The sequence below is a fragment of the Ylistrum balloti genome, unplaced genomic scaffold (assembly GCF_031769215.1).
Source record: "Ylistrum balloti isolate Yb309-2 unplaced genomic scaffold, AGI_CSIRO_Ybal_v1 Utg370344, whole genome shotgun sequence".
NCBI lineage: Eukaryota > Metazoa > Mollusca > Bivalvia > Pectinida > Pectinidae > Ylistrum > Ylistrum balloti.
The window spans coordinates 2,506,855-2,522,562 of NW_026782247.1; the positions used below are offsets into that span (position 1 = coordinate 2,506,855).

The 15,708-nt window shown below is 38.0% G+C and overlaps 1 protein-coding gene across 2 annotated transcripts in view; it reads left to right on the forward strand.

Annotated features, from left to right (window-relative positions):
- Positions 1-1,368: 1,368 nt before the first annotated feature.
- LOC132553650 (tumor necrosis factor ligand superfamily member 10-like) overlaps positions 1,369-15,708 on the forward strand; it is a 51,804-nt gene continuing 37,464 nt past the window's right edge. For both annotated transcript variants that reach the window (XR_009554356.1, XM_060217909.1), the window contains exon 1: positions 1,369-2,141. Coding sequence is in view for 1 of the 2 variants with exons in the window: in XM_060217909.1 (XP_060073892.1) it covers positions 1,677-2,141 (465 nt within the window). In the remaining variant the exon portion in view is untranslated. The remainder of the gene's footprint in view (positions 2,142-15,708) is intronic.

Below are 15,708 nucleotides of genomic sequence, written 5' to 3' on the forward strand. Positions count from 1 at the left end.
AGGTGGCTGTTCAGATATTGATTTGACCCTAACATGTTTCGATTTCTAGAATGAGCTTATAAATCATCATTCAGATTTACTAATATTACATTTCGTTTGCTACATAACAACCATTGTAATCAACGTCTGTCAATAGCAACCAGTCGGATGAAATAAATCTTTCACACAGAGAGGAGGAGAGTGTCTTTTTTCTCTACACCGTATGATTCACGTAAGTCTTATTTATAAACATGTTATGTATGTATTTTGATTTCTAAATAAAACAAGCATGGTTAGCTTACACAACAACAAATCAAATATAAAAAACATAAAAAAAAAATTTACTACAAATTGTGTATAAAAAATTATTGTAAATATTAAATCGTTTAATGTCTGTTTTACTGAAAAAAAAAATTCCAGCAGGTTTTTTTTAGTAAATTAAGTAAATATTTTGTGAAAAATATTTGTTTGTATAAAGAAAGCTGACAAAATCGGATAGCAGTACCTGAGGAAATACAGTGTATGTGGTATAAGGGACATTTAAATTTCCATACAATTGTATACCTAACGCGTACGTGTATACCAGTAAGTAGACATACTGAACTGTGTATCGAAAACCAAACACCTTGTTTCAAAAAGTTTTATCAGCTTATCACAACCCACACAATCTACTTCATGACGATGTATTTTATGGATGGGGAAATAATTAAGGACTTTTTATTCATAAATTAAAAAGCTGAATGATAAAACGGATTTTAGAAATTCCTAGTTGTTTCTCGTTAATAGGGAAATACGTACAAATTATTTCACACGAAGCTAACAACACCTTACGCCATAATTCACTCGTTAGTAAGAAATTATCAAAAGGTATGTTTTAAAATTTAAAGTTTCTTTTGAATTTTAACACAAAAAACCTAATATTTTATTGGCGGTATGTTATTGACTTAAACAAGTCCAAACAAATGCCCGTGATTAAAAATGAATTAGTGTTGTTTCTGAAAACGCTTGGTAACTATATAAACAAATATTTCAAGTCGAAATATGAAACATTTTGAAACAGATATTTTTGAATGTAATGAGATGTTTTGTTTTAGGTGGGTCTGTTTTAACATGGGGAATATTATTAAGGTTTTCATCATACTAGATTACCAATATTGTTAGTACTGACTCGTTGATCAGAGAGGAAATTAAGGGTCTGAGGTAATATGTCGTAACGAGAAGAAAAAGAAACCACCAGCTGATGAAGATCTCATGTCAAAGGCATGTGTTACGCGCTCACTGATTGGATAACAGTAAATCACATGACGCTGCATGTTCGATATAGCACACACACACGAATATACACACGCTACAACCCCTTTAAGAGGTGTACGTCTCATAATGCTTGGTAAATAACACTACCGTGTACTGGAATGTAATACATGTACTTTTGTAATCCTCGACTTAGACAGTAAGGCAGTTAGACATATACCGATAGGATTATTAATTTCAAATTTCTGCGAGGTGTATTAGTTTCGCGTCCAGTGGTGTGTGTGTGTGCTGGCTAGCGGTATATAACAACACATGCTTTAGAGAGAGGTCGTCTTTTACTCGCTTCATCAACCTAACGGCCGTTACGGCAGGAGGACGCGTGTGATTTCACGGGGGTTGTTGATTTCTGAGTGAAACAAAACTACTGTTCAATTTCTTCAGTTTAGATGCATGATAACGAAACCATGTCGGACTCCGACCGCGATTTAGAATCAAATGAAAATCTGTTGAATGGGAAAAAGCCAAACAATTTAAATTTGGCAAGATCACCTGGTGAAAAGTGTTACACAGATATCAGGATTGTTCAAGATGAATGTGCTCGTTTAAAGAAGTATCTGTATGGATTATTTGTCGTGGTTGCTGCCGGAATTCTGATCTTGATCGTTATTATGGCAGTGTTATTTGTCAAGCTTAGCCATGATGTAGCACACCATACTCATCAACCGAAAGTTGGGGAAACCGTTTCAAAAATTCTCGAACGGGAGGAGTTGTGTATTCCGTGTGATAATGTACGACTTGGCCCCTCTGTCGAGGAGGATCGAATGTTGAATGAATTTACTCGGAAACATGAACCAGAGGGGGAGCAGTGCTGTGTTGAAACCCCAAAAGAGTTGCTCGCCATGTTGGAATTGGTAAGTACAGGACAAAAAGATAACAAGTTAACTTCTAATGTTAACATGTCACTGTAGACTTGTTATATAACGAAAAATTACATTTTTTATGAAAGAGAAAATTTGAAAATAATTAAGTTTAATTGTTTTATTTTAACATGAGACAGTGTATATATCCGCTGAGTACTTAGATCTTGTCTGATTCAGGAGTGACACATTGTTTTTAATTACCATTCCTTACAAACAGAACATATTCAGGTATTAAGTTACACAGATACAAGACAAGTGTTTATATACCGAAGTCAACACGGAGAATGTAAGCGCTTTGTGATTCCCACGTACATGATAGGTTAATCATTTCGACAATCCCAAGTCCATAAAAACGTGATGTACTGTGATCCCTGTACACCAACCCAAGGTTACTCTCACTCTCTAAACCCGAACCCCAGGACCGGTCTCCCCGTACTAGCTACGCCTTTCGCCAAGATTCTCCCACGATTAAAAAAAGACCACGGGGACCGAAACACATACTCAGGTTTTCAGGATAAAGAACGAAAGGAAAGACATACAGGAGGACCCCCGTCACCTCGCATGGGGATAATAAGTATATATATCGAGATTGAAGCCGGGTGTGGGGATGGACCTTGGCTTCGAGAATATCAACAGGGAAAATTCCTTCTTAAAATATGTTTTCCAAGGTCTGATATATACAGACCCCCACCCCCACTCAAAGCGCAAATCTACCTTCCCTCAAAATTATTCATATACACCCTCTTCCGAATTAACCAACGAGGTTAGATATTAGACGATAGAAAGTGTTTCCATCCCAAACTATTTCTTCGTTTATAGGATAAATGTTTACTTAGAACAAATTCACCATTTTCCTTCTTGCAAATTTCTATAGATATATACTTCAGGTTAATGAGAACATTATACAGTGGAGATTCTCGCTTCAGTCATATAATTAATCATGTATCGGATTTTTTTTTCTCGTCTTTGAAGCCGTGACACTCCGCGTAACGACTTTCTAACGAGCACGCTTTTATCGTGTATGGCATGAATATTGAATTATTGAGTAAATAAGAATGAAACAGATTGGAAAATCTTTGATTTCTGTGTATGAATGAAGTGATCGATTTGTCAGGTAGCTCAGTCATTCCTACAATACACACTAACCATTGAATTGTAACATAAATAGAATTCTGGCGATGAATACTTCGACCGTGATACTACTCTGGCGAGGGTGTTGATTTCAAACCGGCTGTAATTTACAGTGTATGTTTCAGGGTTTAGACATGTCCAGCGCAGGAAATATTGCTTATATCATCAACGTGCAACATTAAAGTTTACTTGAAAAATTTTCAGTAAAATTTCGTGAATTTACCTCTCTTGAAATTTAGAAAAAAAACCTCTTGACTGATAATCTTGTGTATACCTGCTGGCTGGTATATACCTGGTACACGTCGCTCCCACTAATGATACGTGTTATTTAATATATCTCCTACACTGCAGGACTCCGATTTCTAATTAATGTTACGTTAAAAATCAATTTAGCAATCTTTAAATATCCTTAATAGATATATTGAGGTATATTAAGGATCTCTTTATAACATCTCTTTTCAAGTCATAACTTGGAATCTTACGAGGGGTGTGTAATATCACCGATCTTTGTTATAAAAGGATATTCGATATAAATACAAGTGTCATTTAGATGGTCGCATATAAATGCAAATTTTCAACCCGCCTACAGGTCAAAGGTCGTTACGGATATAAAATATATCTTTTATTTCGTTTAAAAGTCAACGACAGATAAAGAAAAAAATAGCCTGTCCTATTTAACCCCACAGTAGTCAGGGAAGCCTGTTGGGGAAAATATCGACAGAAAATTTCATATAAAACCTGTTGCGTATAAATGTTACCACTTTTTTTCTGTTTCCATCTAAATGTATTGACCTATGGCGAATTCTAGAGTTTGCCCGAGTCGAGCTTTGTGATTGTATTAACACACATGTCCGTTTTCTTGCGTGCCGGCGAATCTGCCTTGGTACTCAAGATCTGGAAGATATCTTATGTATCACGTACAGGCACAAACAAGTATACCTTGCTGTAAAAATAAGTATGTTGTACTGAACAATGTATGAAATGCACGCACGCGCGTGTACCTACACGCATGTGTATGTGTGATGTACACGTGAAGGAGTATTGTGATCACACACGCCCCCAGAACATACACAAAATAAACGTGTTCTTTTTCCCTTCATCTCAATAAGGTCAGGACTCATCTACATTTGTATATTGATTTTATACCAAAATATTCGGAAAACAACGACATAGGGAGAAAAATTCGATAACTATATCATGTGTTAAAGGGCGGTTAATGGCCCTTCTGGGAATCTCAGCTAATCACTTCATCAGAAAACCAAAAACTTGTCGATTCTCCAAACCCCCCATTTCTAAACCACTAAATAGATTGTACATTACTATAGTGTATTAGCGGTCTGATCACCGGTGTTAGACAAGGAGACAAAGTATGAATATAAATGATTCTAATTGATTCTTTACCACCAAACGTCAATTATCAGGGGAGTCTCTGTAAAGAGTGTTGTCTTTTCATCAACCCCTGATAAAAATCTCGTGTGTTATCGCAAATGAAGTATAAATTTGTCTCTCGAGGTTTACTGCTAAGAAAAGCTACTTCATTATCGCGCCAGTAGTTCAGCCCTGCAACGGTTTCTACAGAGATAAACTTTCTCATCGAGTTCAACAAAACCAACCCTCTAGAGATAGGCCCTAGTGTATATCACATGGTGCAATGATGATACGGGCGTAGAAACCATATTCTTGTCGATGTTGTCAGAACGAATATGTGTATATCTCATTTTAAAGATACTTAAGTTTAATGTCATATCTCCCCACCCAGTAAGATATACTTCAACGAAACATCTGTCAAAATCTTGTATTCATTTAGACTTCTAAATCCAACTTGCTAATTTTACACTTTATTTCTTCATAAAAAAATCAGTAAAGTCATCAGAATCACTATTTATGAATGAAAAACGTCAAAAAAATTTTTTTTTGTTTTTTTCTTATTTTGCTAACTAAAAATGATTGTAATTTCCGAGATGATTTTGATATCAAGTGATGCCGCTTATTTCCCGTAATGAGAAAAATCCTTGATTCCATATCTAATCTCTATGAAGGAAAATTAGATGTATCATCGCTTTTGATCATCTCCGTCGTCTTATCGTCAGATCAGATGATTATTTCGTCTTTCTGGAGCAATTACCGAGGCTTCCCAGAAGTTCGATGAAATAGAATCAGTTTTGCCTATCAACACCAAACATACAAGTCGCACCTGCTTCGATATTGTATTTCCAGACTCTAACGATTGTTTTTATTTATCCTCAAGAACTGGCAAATAATGTCTTTTTCGATTCGTTTCTTGTGAAATCTAATTTAAGTTTTATCTGAATAAGTTTAGCAGAAAATGGAACGGAGTTTCTTAAATCTTCGGTGTCAAATTGATCTCATTTTATTTCAAATATGCCGCTCGTTCTACCGTTTATATCTCATGGGAATTTGACTCATTGTGACAATTTCCAAATCTAATTATTTGAAATTACCCGTGAGGATAACATATGTGATTTAGGCAAATTAAAAACATGAAGCCAAAGGCCATTTTGCGTGTGTCTAGAGAAATTTCATCATTGATGATACACAATTGAAATTGAATATTTTTTATTGGTGTTTTTGCGGGTTTGTAGGTAGTGCTGTGTTTTAGAGTACATCTATTTGTCGATAATAATATTGCTCCGAACTCTATGTAGTTGACTCGTGTTAACACCAGGAAAACAGCTGTCTAGCTAGCACAGTTAGGGATATTAGCCGATAAATGCCCGGGGGATAGAGATACACACCAGATTTATAGCCGAAGGGTAATACAATACACACGTGTGTGGATACACCAAATTCACACCAATACACTTATTTCCACCTGTTTAGTGTATATAAGAAGCGTGTGGAAATCGTTATCCGATGTCCGTGATAAATATACAATATTGCAGGGTTAGTATATAATGTATTAGTTTGTAAATTATTGCACATGTTTACCCCCCCCCCCCCCCCCACAAAAAAAATATGTAAATGAATAGCAAAATAACAAATGCCCTTCATTCGTTATTGGAAACAATGAAGTATATATATTTAAATGCACACCCTTTTCTTACAATCTTTTATTTAGAAATTAATGTGTTGTACATTGGTATGATATTGTATTTACTTCCTCGTGCAGGCAAGAATCATGCAAAAAATCCAACAGACCTATGAAATTTGTATAAGTTGGCTCATTTCCAACAATGAGTATTTAAAACCGGAAGTATAGCACATGACGTCACGAATCTGAGCAATTAAGTCCGATATTAGATCCAATGTTTTGTTTCCTTCATATAAAAATCTTTCATTGTCGTTCCTTGTTAAACGATAGCTTGACGATATCTCGCAGTTCGTTGATAAGGTCGCGAACTTTGAAGTTACTACTTACTTTAAACAAATCGTAAATAACTCACTTGTAGCTCTCTTGACGCCCGTGAAACATCGCGCGTTCTTAGGCTCTCAAGTACTAGAGCGATCTCCAAACGTTCGTTTTATAATTTGTCTCTTGTTCTCAAGAATGTAGAAAGACATGAAATTATACGATCTGTTAAACGTGCCTTACTCTATTACAAGTGCAGACGTATAGAGGGGATGCATTGTTCGTTTTAAACGTATCAACACAATATCTTGTATGTTATCACAGTAGATCAGTGGACCGAGAAATGTTTGACCTGATCCGGTCATTTAAAGTTAGAATTTAAAAAAGGTCTAAAATGTATAAAGTATAAACAAACATACAGTTTGTTGTAGTGATCGAATTTTTAAATGTTAATTTGCTGAAGACAACAACAACGAGAAAATATCATTAACAAACAACAACAACAACAAATGACTTAAAAAAGTGGTAGAGAAATACGACATAGTAAAAAAGGGTAATTAAGATATATTGGAAAAAAAAATCACGCGAGGCGTTCAGTATATGTATCAGTATATGTTCTGTAATGTTCGTTCTGTATTTTAAAATCATACACCGGCTATAGTAGATATATGGACACTATACAGAGAACGTATTGTTTTGATAATAAGTAGTCCATTGTATTGATACTTACCCAACCCAATTTTAAATTCTTTGACTCAATTGAAAGTCACAATGAAATCATTCAGGCTTTTCCGTATTTTTAATATCATTGTTAACTAAGAAAGGCTTTATAGTTTAAAGAACCTCTTTCTTTTATGATATGACGTTACCGGCGACAAACCCTAAATCTAAACAGATATATACTTATATGTTAGTCAGAAGTTAAGCTGAAATATAGACATACAACAACACGGGAGGGTTTTCCATTCCCTCGAATACACAAACACACACCTGTATGACTGTTTGTTAATGTTTTACTGACTCGAAACATGTCGAAGCACATTTCTGCTCAATTCAATAGAAACTAGATTTTATTTATGTCCCGCTATTCAATCATTCTGCGTGGTTTTTGTTTACGCTAACCAATTTCCTTTGACAATTTTATAAACGGATCAGATCTATATGTGTACGTCTTTTATTTGAAATCAAGGTGTAAAAATGTGTGTAAGAATTTCAGAGGTAAATATCGACAAATACGTAGTATTTCATTCACCGCTTGGATAATAAAATTTTTGATTTGAATTTCCAGTCACGGGAAAATTATAAAATTCTCGTTCTGAAAATCAAAACTGGAAATAAAAACTTTTGTAGAATTGATTATTATAGTGTATATATACTGTAAAGAGACAGATACACAATTATATACGTTCATGACTAATTTATATTTTCAAAAAAACAAGGGTTTCGCTCATTTCTCTTCAGAAAATTTATGTTTAATTAAATCTCAGTAATGTTTCACATGTAGGTAATTTAAGTATCGAACGAGATAATTTGGAGTCGCCCGTACAACTTCGGTATAGAAATGACGTTACGACATGTCCTGATAATGCCAAACTTCATTGTGTGGGCGTTTTGTCATTACTCACTGTTTGTTACTGTGCTTATTTGTCGAAGACAGCCCACACAATGACTTACCGTCATGAATTCAATATCTAAAGATTAAATAACTGAGAGACTGTTATACAAAAAAATACATACATATAAAGATACATTTTGGCAGTAAGAACGAACCCGGCTGTACAATGTACATATATCCACGCAGTACATAGGTTTTGTACGGGACTTCATGCGAGTACTGTAATTGTATTGCTGGTAATATACTGCGAAACGATATCTCGCCCATATGTGTATATCCTTATGAATTGAGAATGTACACGCCCATTTCGAGTAATTTCCAGTAATATGTAAATTTATTCTTTTTATCCCGGATCTCATTGATCTTATTGCTCGACAAAGTCGCCATTTTCTGAGATATTTTAAAATTATGCGGAAGCATTACTTCAAGTTTTTACCGAGGCTGTAATTAAGTATAACATTTGTAAGTCTGAAAGACAGACGTCCAATACTTGTGAGTCCGAGAGACAGACGTCCAATACTTGTGAGTGTGAGAGACAGACGTCCGATACTTGTGAGTCCGAGAGACAGACGTCCAATACTTGTGAGTGTGAGAGACAGACGTCCGATACTTGTGAGTGTGAGAGACAGACGTCCGATACTTGTGACTACGAGAGACAGACGTCCGATATTTGTGAGTTCGAGAGATAGACGTCCGATATCTGTGAGTCCGAGAGACAGACGTCCGATACTTGTGAGTGTGAGAGACAGACGTCCGATACTTGTGAGTGTGAGAGACAGACGTCCGATACTTGTGAGTGTGAGAGACAGACGTCCGATACTTGTGAGTGTGAGAGACGAGAGATAGACGTCCGATATCTGTGAGTCCGAGAGACAGACGTCCAATACTTGTGAGTGTGAGATACAGACGTCCGATACTCGTGAGTGTGAGAGACAGACGTCCGATACTTGTGAGTGTGAGAGACAGACGTCCGATACTCGTGAGTGTGAGAGACAGACGTCCGATACTTGTGAGTCCTAGACACAGACGTCCGATACTTGTGAGTGTGAGAGACAGACGTCCGATACTTGTGAGTCCGAGAGACAGACGTCCGATATTTGGGAGTCCGAGAGAGAGACGTCCGATACTTGTTAGTCATAGATACAGACGTCCGATACTTGCGAGTCCGAGATACAGACGTCCGATATGTGTGAGTGTGATAGACAGACGTCCGATACTTGTGACTACGAGAGACAGACGTCCGATACTTATGAGTGTGAGAGACAGACGTCCGATACTTGTGAGTGTGAGAGACAGACTTCCGATACTTGTGAGTGTGAGAGACAGACGTCCGATACTTGTGACTACGAGAGACAGACGTCCGATATTTGTGAGTTCGAGAGATAGACGTCCGATATCTGTGAGTCCGAGAGACAGACGTCCGATACTTGTGAGTTTGAGAGACAGACGTCCGATACTTGTGAGTCCGAGATACAGACGTCCGATATTTGTGAGTGTAAGAGACAGACGTCCGATACTTGTGAGTGTGAGAGACAGACGTCCGATATTTGTGAGTGTGAGAGACAGACGTCCGATACTTGTGAGTGTGAGAGACAGACGTCCGATACTTGTGAGTCCGAGATACAGACGTCCGATATTTGTGAGTGTGAGAGACAGACGTCCGATACTTGTGAGTCCGAGATACAGACGTCCGATATTTGTGAGTGTGAGAGACAGACGTCCGATACTTGTGAGTGTGAGAGACAGACGTCCGATGCTTGTGAGTGTGAGAGACAGACGCCCGATACTTGTGAGTACGAGAGACAGACGTCCGATACTTGTGAGTGTGAAAGACAGACGTCCGATGCTTGTGAGAGTGAGAGACAGACGTCCGATACTCGTGAGTGTGAGAGACAGACTTCCGATACTTGTGAGTGTGAGATACAGACGTCCGATACTTGTGAGTGTGAGAGACAGACGTCCAATACTTGTGAGTGTGAGAGACAGACGTCCGATACTTGTGAGTGTGAGAGACAGACGTCCGATACTTGTGAGTGTGAGAGACAGACGTCCGATACTTGTGAGTGTGAGAGACAGACGTCCGATACTTGTGAGTGTGAGAGACAGACGTCCGATACTTGTGAGTGTGAGATACAGACGTCCGATACTTGTGAGTCCGAGATACAGACGTCCGATACTTGTGAGTGTGAGATACAGACGTCCGATGCTTTCGAGGCTGAAACCGTCTGGTTGGTATTGATTAGTTGACAATGGCGTGATCAATTAATAGACTTGATTTGTTTATTGTGGTTTTATCCCCAAGTGTATTCAATGTAATGAGAGGCATCACGGCCGAAATCGGACAAAGCGCTAAGCTGACCACTGACGTGTCGCTAATAGATTTGTATTTAAAGGCTTTTGCTGACCATTAAGATGTTTATTGACTATACAAAGAGACAAAATGTACGCTGTTTATTAACGGTATTCCACAGAACTTCTAAGGCTGACCAAATTCGAAATCCATTAAGTGAATGAATAACGGCTTACCTTGGAACCCCTGGATTTCATCGTGTAGCTAAATGATCATGGCCTACCATGAATAGATACACATTTACACTTGATGTATCATTTATCGCTATGCTAAAGACAAAATAAAAATAACATCTCTTATGGTAAATGTAACAAAGGTATCTTTCAAATAAAAGTTTGACGGATATATTTTCCGTATATTAAGAATATTTGTCATCGGTGTAATCATTATAAGTATCAAGAAGAGTCAATTTGGAGTTCTTCGTCCTTTCCGGTACGGGAATCGAACCCCGGACGTCTACGTTATAGGTGTGAGACGTGTGTTGTAACGCTGCGCCACCCGACTATTAGCTGATATAATTTTGTGTAGGTCGACATTGTGTTTAAACCCAATATCCCTGTCAGTTTTTACTTTGATCATTATGGCCAATCTGTGTGATTCGTTTGATCTCGCTGAAAGATAAAAAGGTCTCCTTATGACAAATCATTGGAATTTGATGGGTTTCCACAAAGCAACAATGTAATAATATCACAACAATGCTTTCAATGTTATCGTAAGTTTAAATACATTCGCAATTTCGCGTCATCCTGCTATTTCAAGAATCTTTAAAAGCAATGTAAAAAAATATCGGCAAATCAAACCACAGTGATGTGAGAAAACGCCGATCTTAGTTCATGTATATAATGTAGTTTAAGATGTCACGAACGACAACTCTTGAGAGATAAATTGTTGATGTGTCGTTCTATTCGAACGCACACAACCTGCAAAAGGTGAAATTAACGATTTAAGTACCGTCTTGTAAAATGTACAGTGTGATAAATCTGTCTTATATTACCTCCAAGCGTAACATTTCTTATAAGACTAATCACTTTATGAGAAAGCAGATTAATGCTAAAGCTCACATAGATACTAAAATGGGACGCTGTATTCGTACTAAAACGACTTTAATAACGTACCATGAAAAATGTTGTACAGTCATAAACTATGGGAAAATCAAAATGTTAAGAAATTCTAAGCAGCAAGACTTTGGAGGAAGAGAGAGGTGGAGGGAGGGTATGATAGATAAAAAGACAATCATGTAAAGAACAATAAATAAATTTAATTAATGAAAAACACAATAAACAAATATTAAAGAATATACATGTATATCCGAGTAAAGATAAAAATGGAATAAACTCCAAGGAGATTGGTTAAAGTTTAAATTGTTATTAAAACATAGAGCACGAGTTGTAATGAGGTTAGGAAAAGTAGGTTTTATGTCACTTGAAGATAGGTAGTAAAAAAGTCAAGCCGAGAAACACTTGCTACCTTCACACACAATACACGGCCAGCTTATTGGTATATAAGCTGGTCAGTTCCTTAGATATGATTATAATCACCTATTTCTACTGAATTCTGTATACACTTGAGACTATACTTTTTAGTGTTAGGCTATACAGATACGACATAACAATTCCTCGATCTGTAAACTTAGCTTGCTGTAAGAGACTGTTTTATGTCTTTCGCGTCAATTTTCTACCATCTGTTTTCCATGACATCTACCACTGACACCTTGGCGCTATTTTGACGGTGCGTGTCGATGAGGCAGTCAGAAGACATTGTCCTGTGTTTTATTTTTTTTTATCTATCTCAGTATTACTCACACTTTCGGTAATAGATCTCTTTGTCCGTCTCCATATCGCCCAGCTACACACATTTTCGTGTACATGGTGACCTTATCAGGCTTATAAATAGTTAGACCGGTCACTCGCCAGATTGGGTGACCATTGTGGACTAAATGACCACCGTTGTATGTATTATCTGTCACATGTCAACAGCGTGTAATTATTTGACAAATACTACTCCCGGTCTGATAAGTTAATAATGAGGGAACGAGTTGGTAAATTCCACGCTATTTGAATTCCGGAAGCCCCCACTTTGGCCATTTCGTTTCTGTTTAAACGTGTTAAGAATTTATACTGATAATAAGTACGTATTAACTATCACGTTTCAACCTCAAACGGAATTAAACGATCATATTCACAATTTGTGAGCCAACGAAACACGACAAAGGGTAAGTCGTTTCTTAGCACTGATGCCTAGTACTAAAGATCAATTACAAGAAAATATTTCAAAACTTCGTCACTGGTTCTTAAGGTCTCAATTAAATTACACTTTACCAACCATTACGTTCGAGCAAACGTTTCATTGACCAAGATAACATTACCCACTCTTTATAGGTCACCTGTAGGTCGGTCATTGTGACCTATATTGCGATCGCCTTTTGTCTGGCGTCGTGCGACGTGAGCCGTGCGTCGTGCGATGTGCACCGTGCGTCGTAAACATTTTCGTCTTATTATGGGAAATCCCAAAATCGATTAAAGTGAGGAAAAATGAAAAAAACATACGGGCAAAAGGTGGATCACAACTGTAAATCTTATGGTCGCTGTCTCCTGGGGCTTTAGAGACGGGACCAACAAAAGGAGGAGGGGTTTTGAAATTTCAAAAATTGTCTCAATACCTGGTAGAATCGCATACTATTCAAGAATGGAAGGGGCTTAAGGTGCTTTACAAAATTGTAGATTTCATGACCCAAGGGTCTCACATTTTTTCCTGGGGAGGAGGTAAAGTTTACTATAGTTTATATAGGAAAACTACATTTTTGAACATAACTCAAATACGGTTAGAATTGTTAGTATAGAATGACAGTTTTAAGAAAATGCACATATTTACCCACGGGGGTTGATGGGCGGTGTCAAACGGTGTCTTGTTAACTCAAATTTCCAAAATCTTCCCAATACCCATATATCAGAGAATCTATTAAATATCCACGGGTAGAAAAGTTTATAAAGGAACTTTATTATTGAGTGTAATTTCTTTTGATTTTAACGTGGTAAGAACCAGATCGTGGGATGGCAACTAGTGTTATATACATTTTACATCTGCATTACATGTACAATGTTATATTCCTTCGTTAACAAGATAATTTCAATGAAATGTTACAAGAACAACGACAGCATTGTGACTCGAGTGACTGTTCAGGCCCCTGGACCTCTTGTTTGGTAAGAGTATGGGTATCTACAAAATAATGGTACGATCTAGTGCAATGGGTTTCTAGTCGTATGTATCAACACGGCGTATAATAGCGGGAAAAAACAACTCCTTCTTGGTGGAATATGACCCGATTGGCAACGAACCATCAACCGTAAAACTACGGATTTAACCGAGTAATGACGAAGCGAGAAAAAACAACGGAACTCAGTGGATTAACGACAGATTCAACCGTAAGTAAACCTGGAACGTCTTCCGATTTATAATATATCCAAATTAGCAAAGACGGGACGTCAGTCGGGTAAAGACGGATTCATACAAGTAAGGACGGGACGTCAGTCGGGTAAAGACGGATTCATACAAGTAAGGACGGGATATCAGTCGGGTAAAGACGGGTTCATACAAGTAAGGACGGGACGTCAGTTGCGTAAAGACGGATTCATACAAGTAAGGACAGGACGTCAGTCGGGTAAAGACAGATTCATACAAGTAAGGACGTGATATCTGTCGGGTAAAGACGGATTCATACAAGTAAGGACGGGACGTCAGTTGGGTAAAGACGGATTCATACAAGTAAGGACGGGACGTCAGTCGGGTAAAGACGGATTCATACAAATAAGGACGGGACGTCAGTCGGGTAAAGACGGATTCATACAAGTAAGGACGGTACGTCAGTTGGGTAAAGACGGATTCATACAAGTAAGGACGGGACGTCAGTTGGGTAAAGACGGATTCATACAAATAAGGACGGGACGTCAGTCGGGTAAAGACGGATTCATACAAGAAAGGACGGTACGTCAGTCGGGTAAAGACGGATTCATACAAATAAGGACGGGACGTCAGTCGGGTAAAGACGGATTCATACAAGAAAGGACGGTACGTCAGTCGGGTAGAGACGGATTCATACAAGTAAGAACGGGACGACAGTTGGGTCAAGACGGATTCAAACAAGTAAGGACGGGACGTCAGTCGGGTAAAGACGGATTCATACAAGTAAGGACGGGATGTCAGTCGGGTAAAGACGGATTCATACAAATAAGGACGGGACCTTAGAACAACTTGACTGCGGTCTTCAGAAAAAAGACGAAGATAAGCGGAGAGTAGAAAATCTACGACAGACAACTCGGGAAACACCCTATGTCAACCGAGTAATGACGGGTACAAACTAAGTAACCATGCAGCGCTGACATAGTAAAGACAATTTCCGTGAGGCGATGAAACACCAGTCGAGTGACCGAGGACGGACACGGCTGAATAACGACGGATCCAGCCGAACAGGACCCTAAACGTTATCAATGACGGCCATCATTAAACTCTTCAAGGGATTCGTGAATTATTGTAGTTTGTTCTACTCCACGACAAGCTCCACTGTTTCCGGAGAATCAGAATACAGTTGACACTCGGAAATATCAACAGAGAGCAAGCCTTCCCTCTTCAGCCGTTAAAATCAACAGAAAGTGAACATAACGTCTTCAGTCGCAAAAAAACCAACAACGAGCGAACACATCGTCCGCAACTTTACCAATCGATAACGACTTACGTCATGATTTAGTACGGCCCGTGGTCGGATCATTGTAAGCAAGGCATAGGAAGGATTTATATGCCGACTCCAGTACTAGGAATTCCCTGAACGGGCATGCCGTCGTAATCCAGTAAAGATGGTACAAGCAGAAGATGGCTTGATACGATTTCCGTGTCCAAATAACTACACATTATCGACGCATATCCTGTAACAATGATGTGAACATTTAGATATGAAAGTCAGGACATATTTGAATTCCCAAAATAACCTGAAATTAGTATAACACTGAAATGAAGTAAGTATGCGAATGCCATACATGAAAATTGTCTCACAAATAGTACAGCACAGGACGGATGAGAGGGTGTTAGCGGGCAATTTCGGTCTTTGAGTCGCAAAATTACCTTACTTACATGTAGCAATAATTATCGCCTCGGTCATACA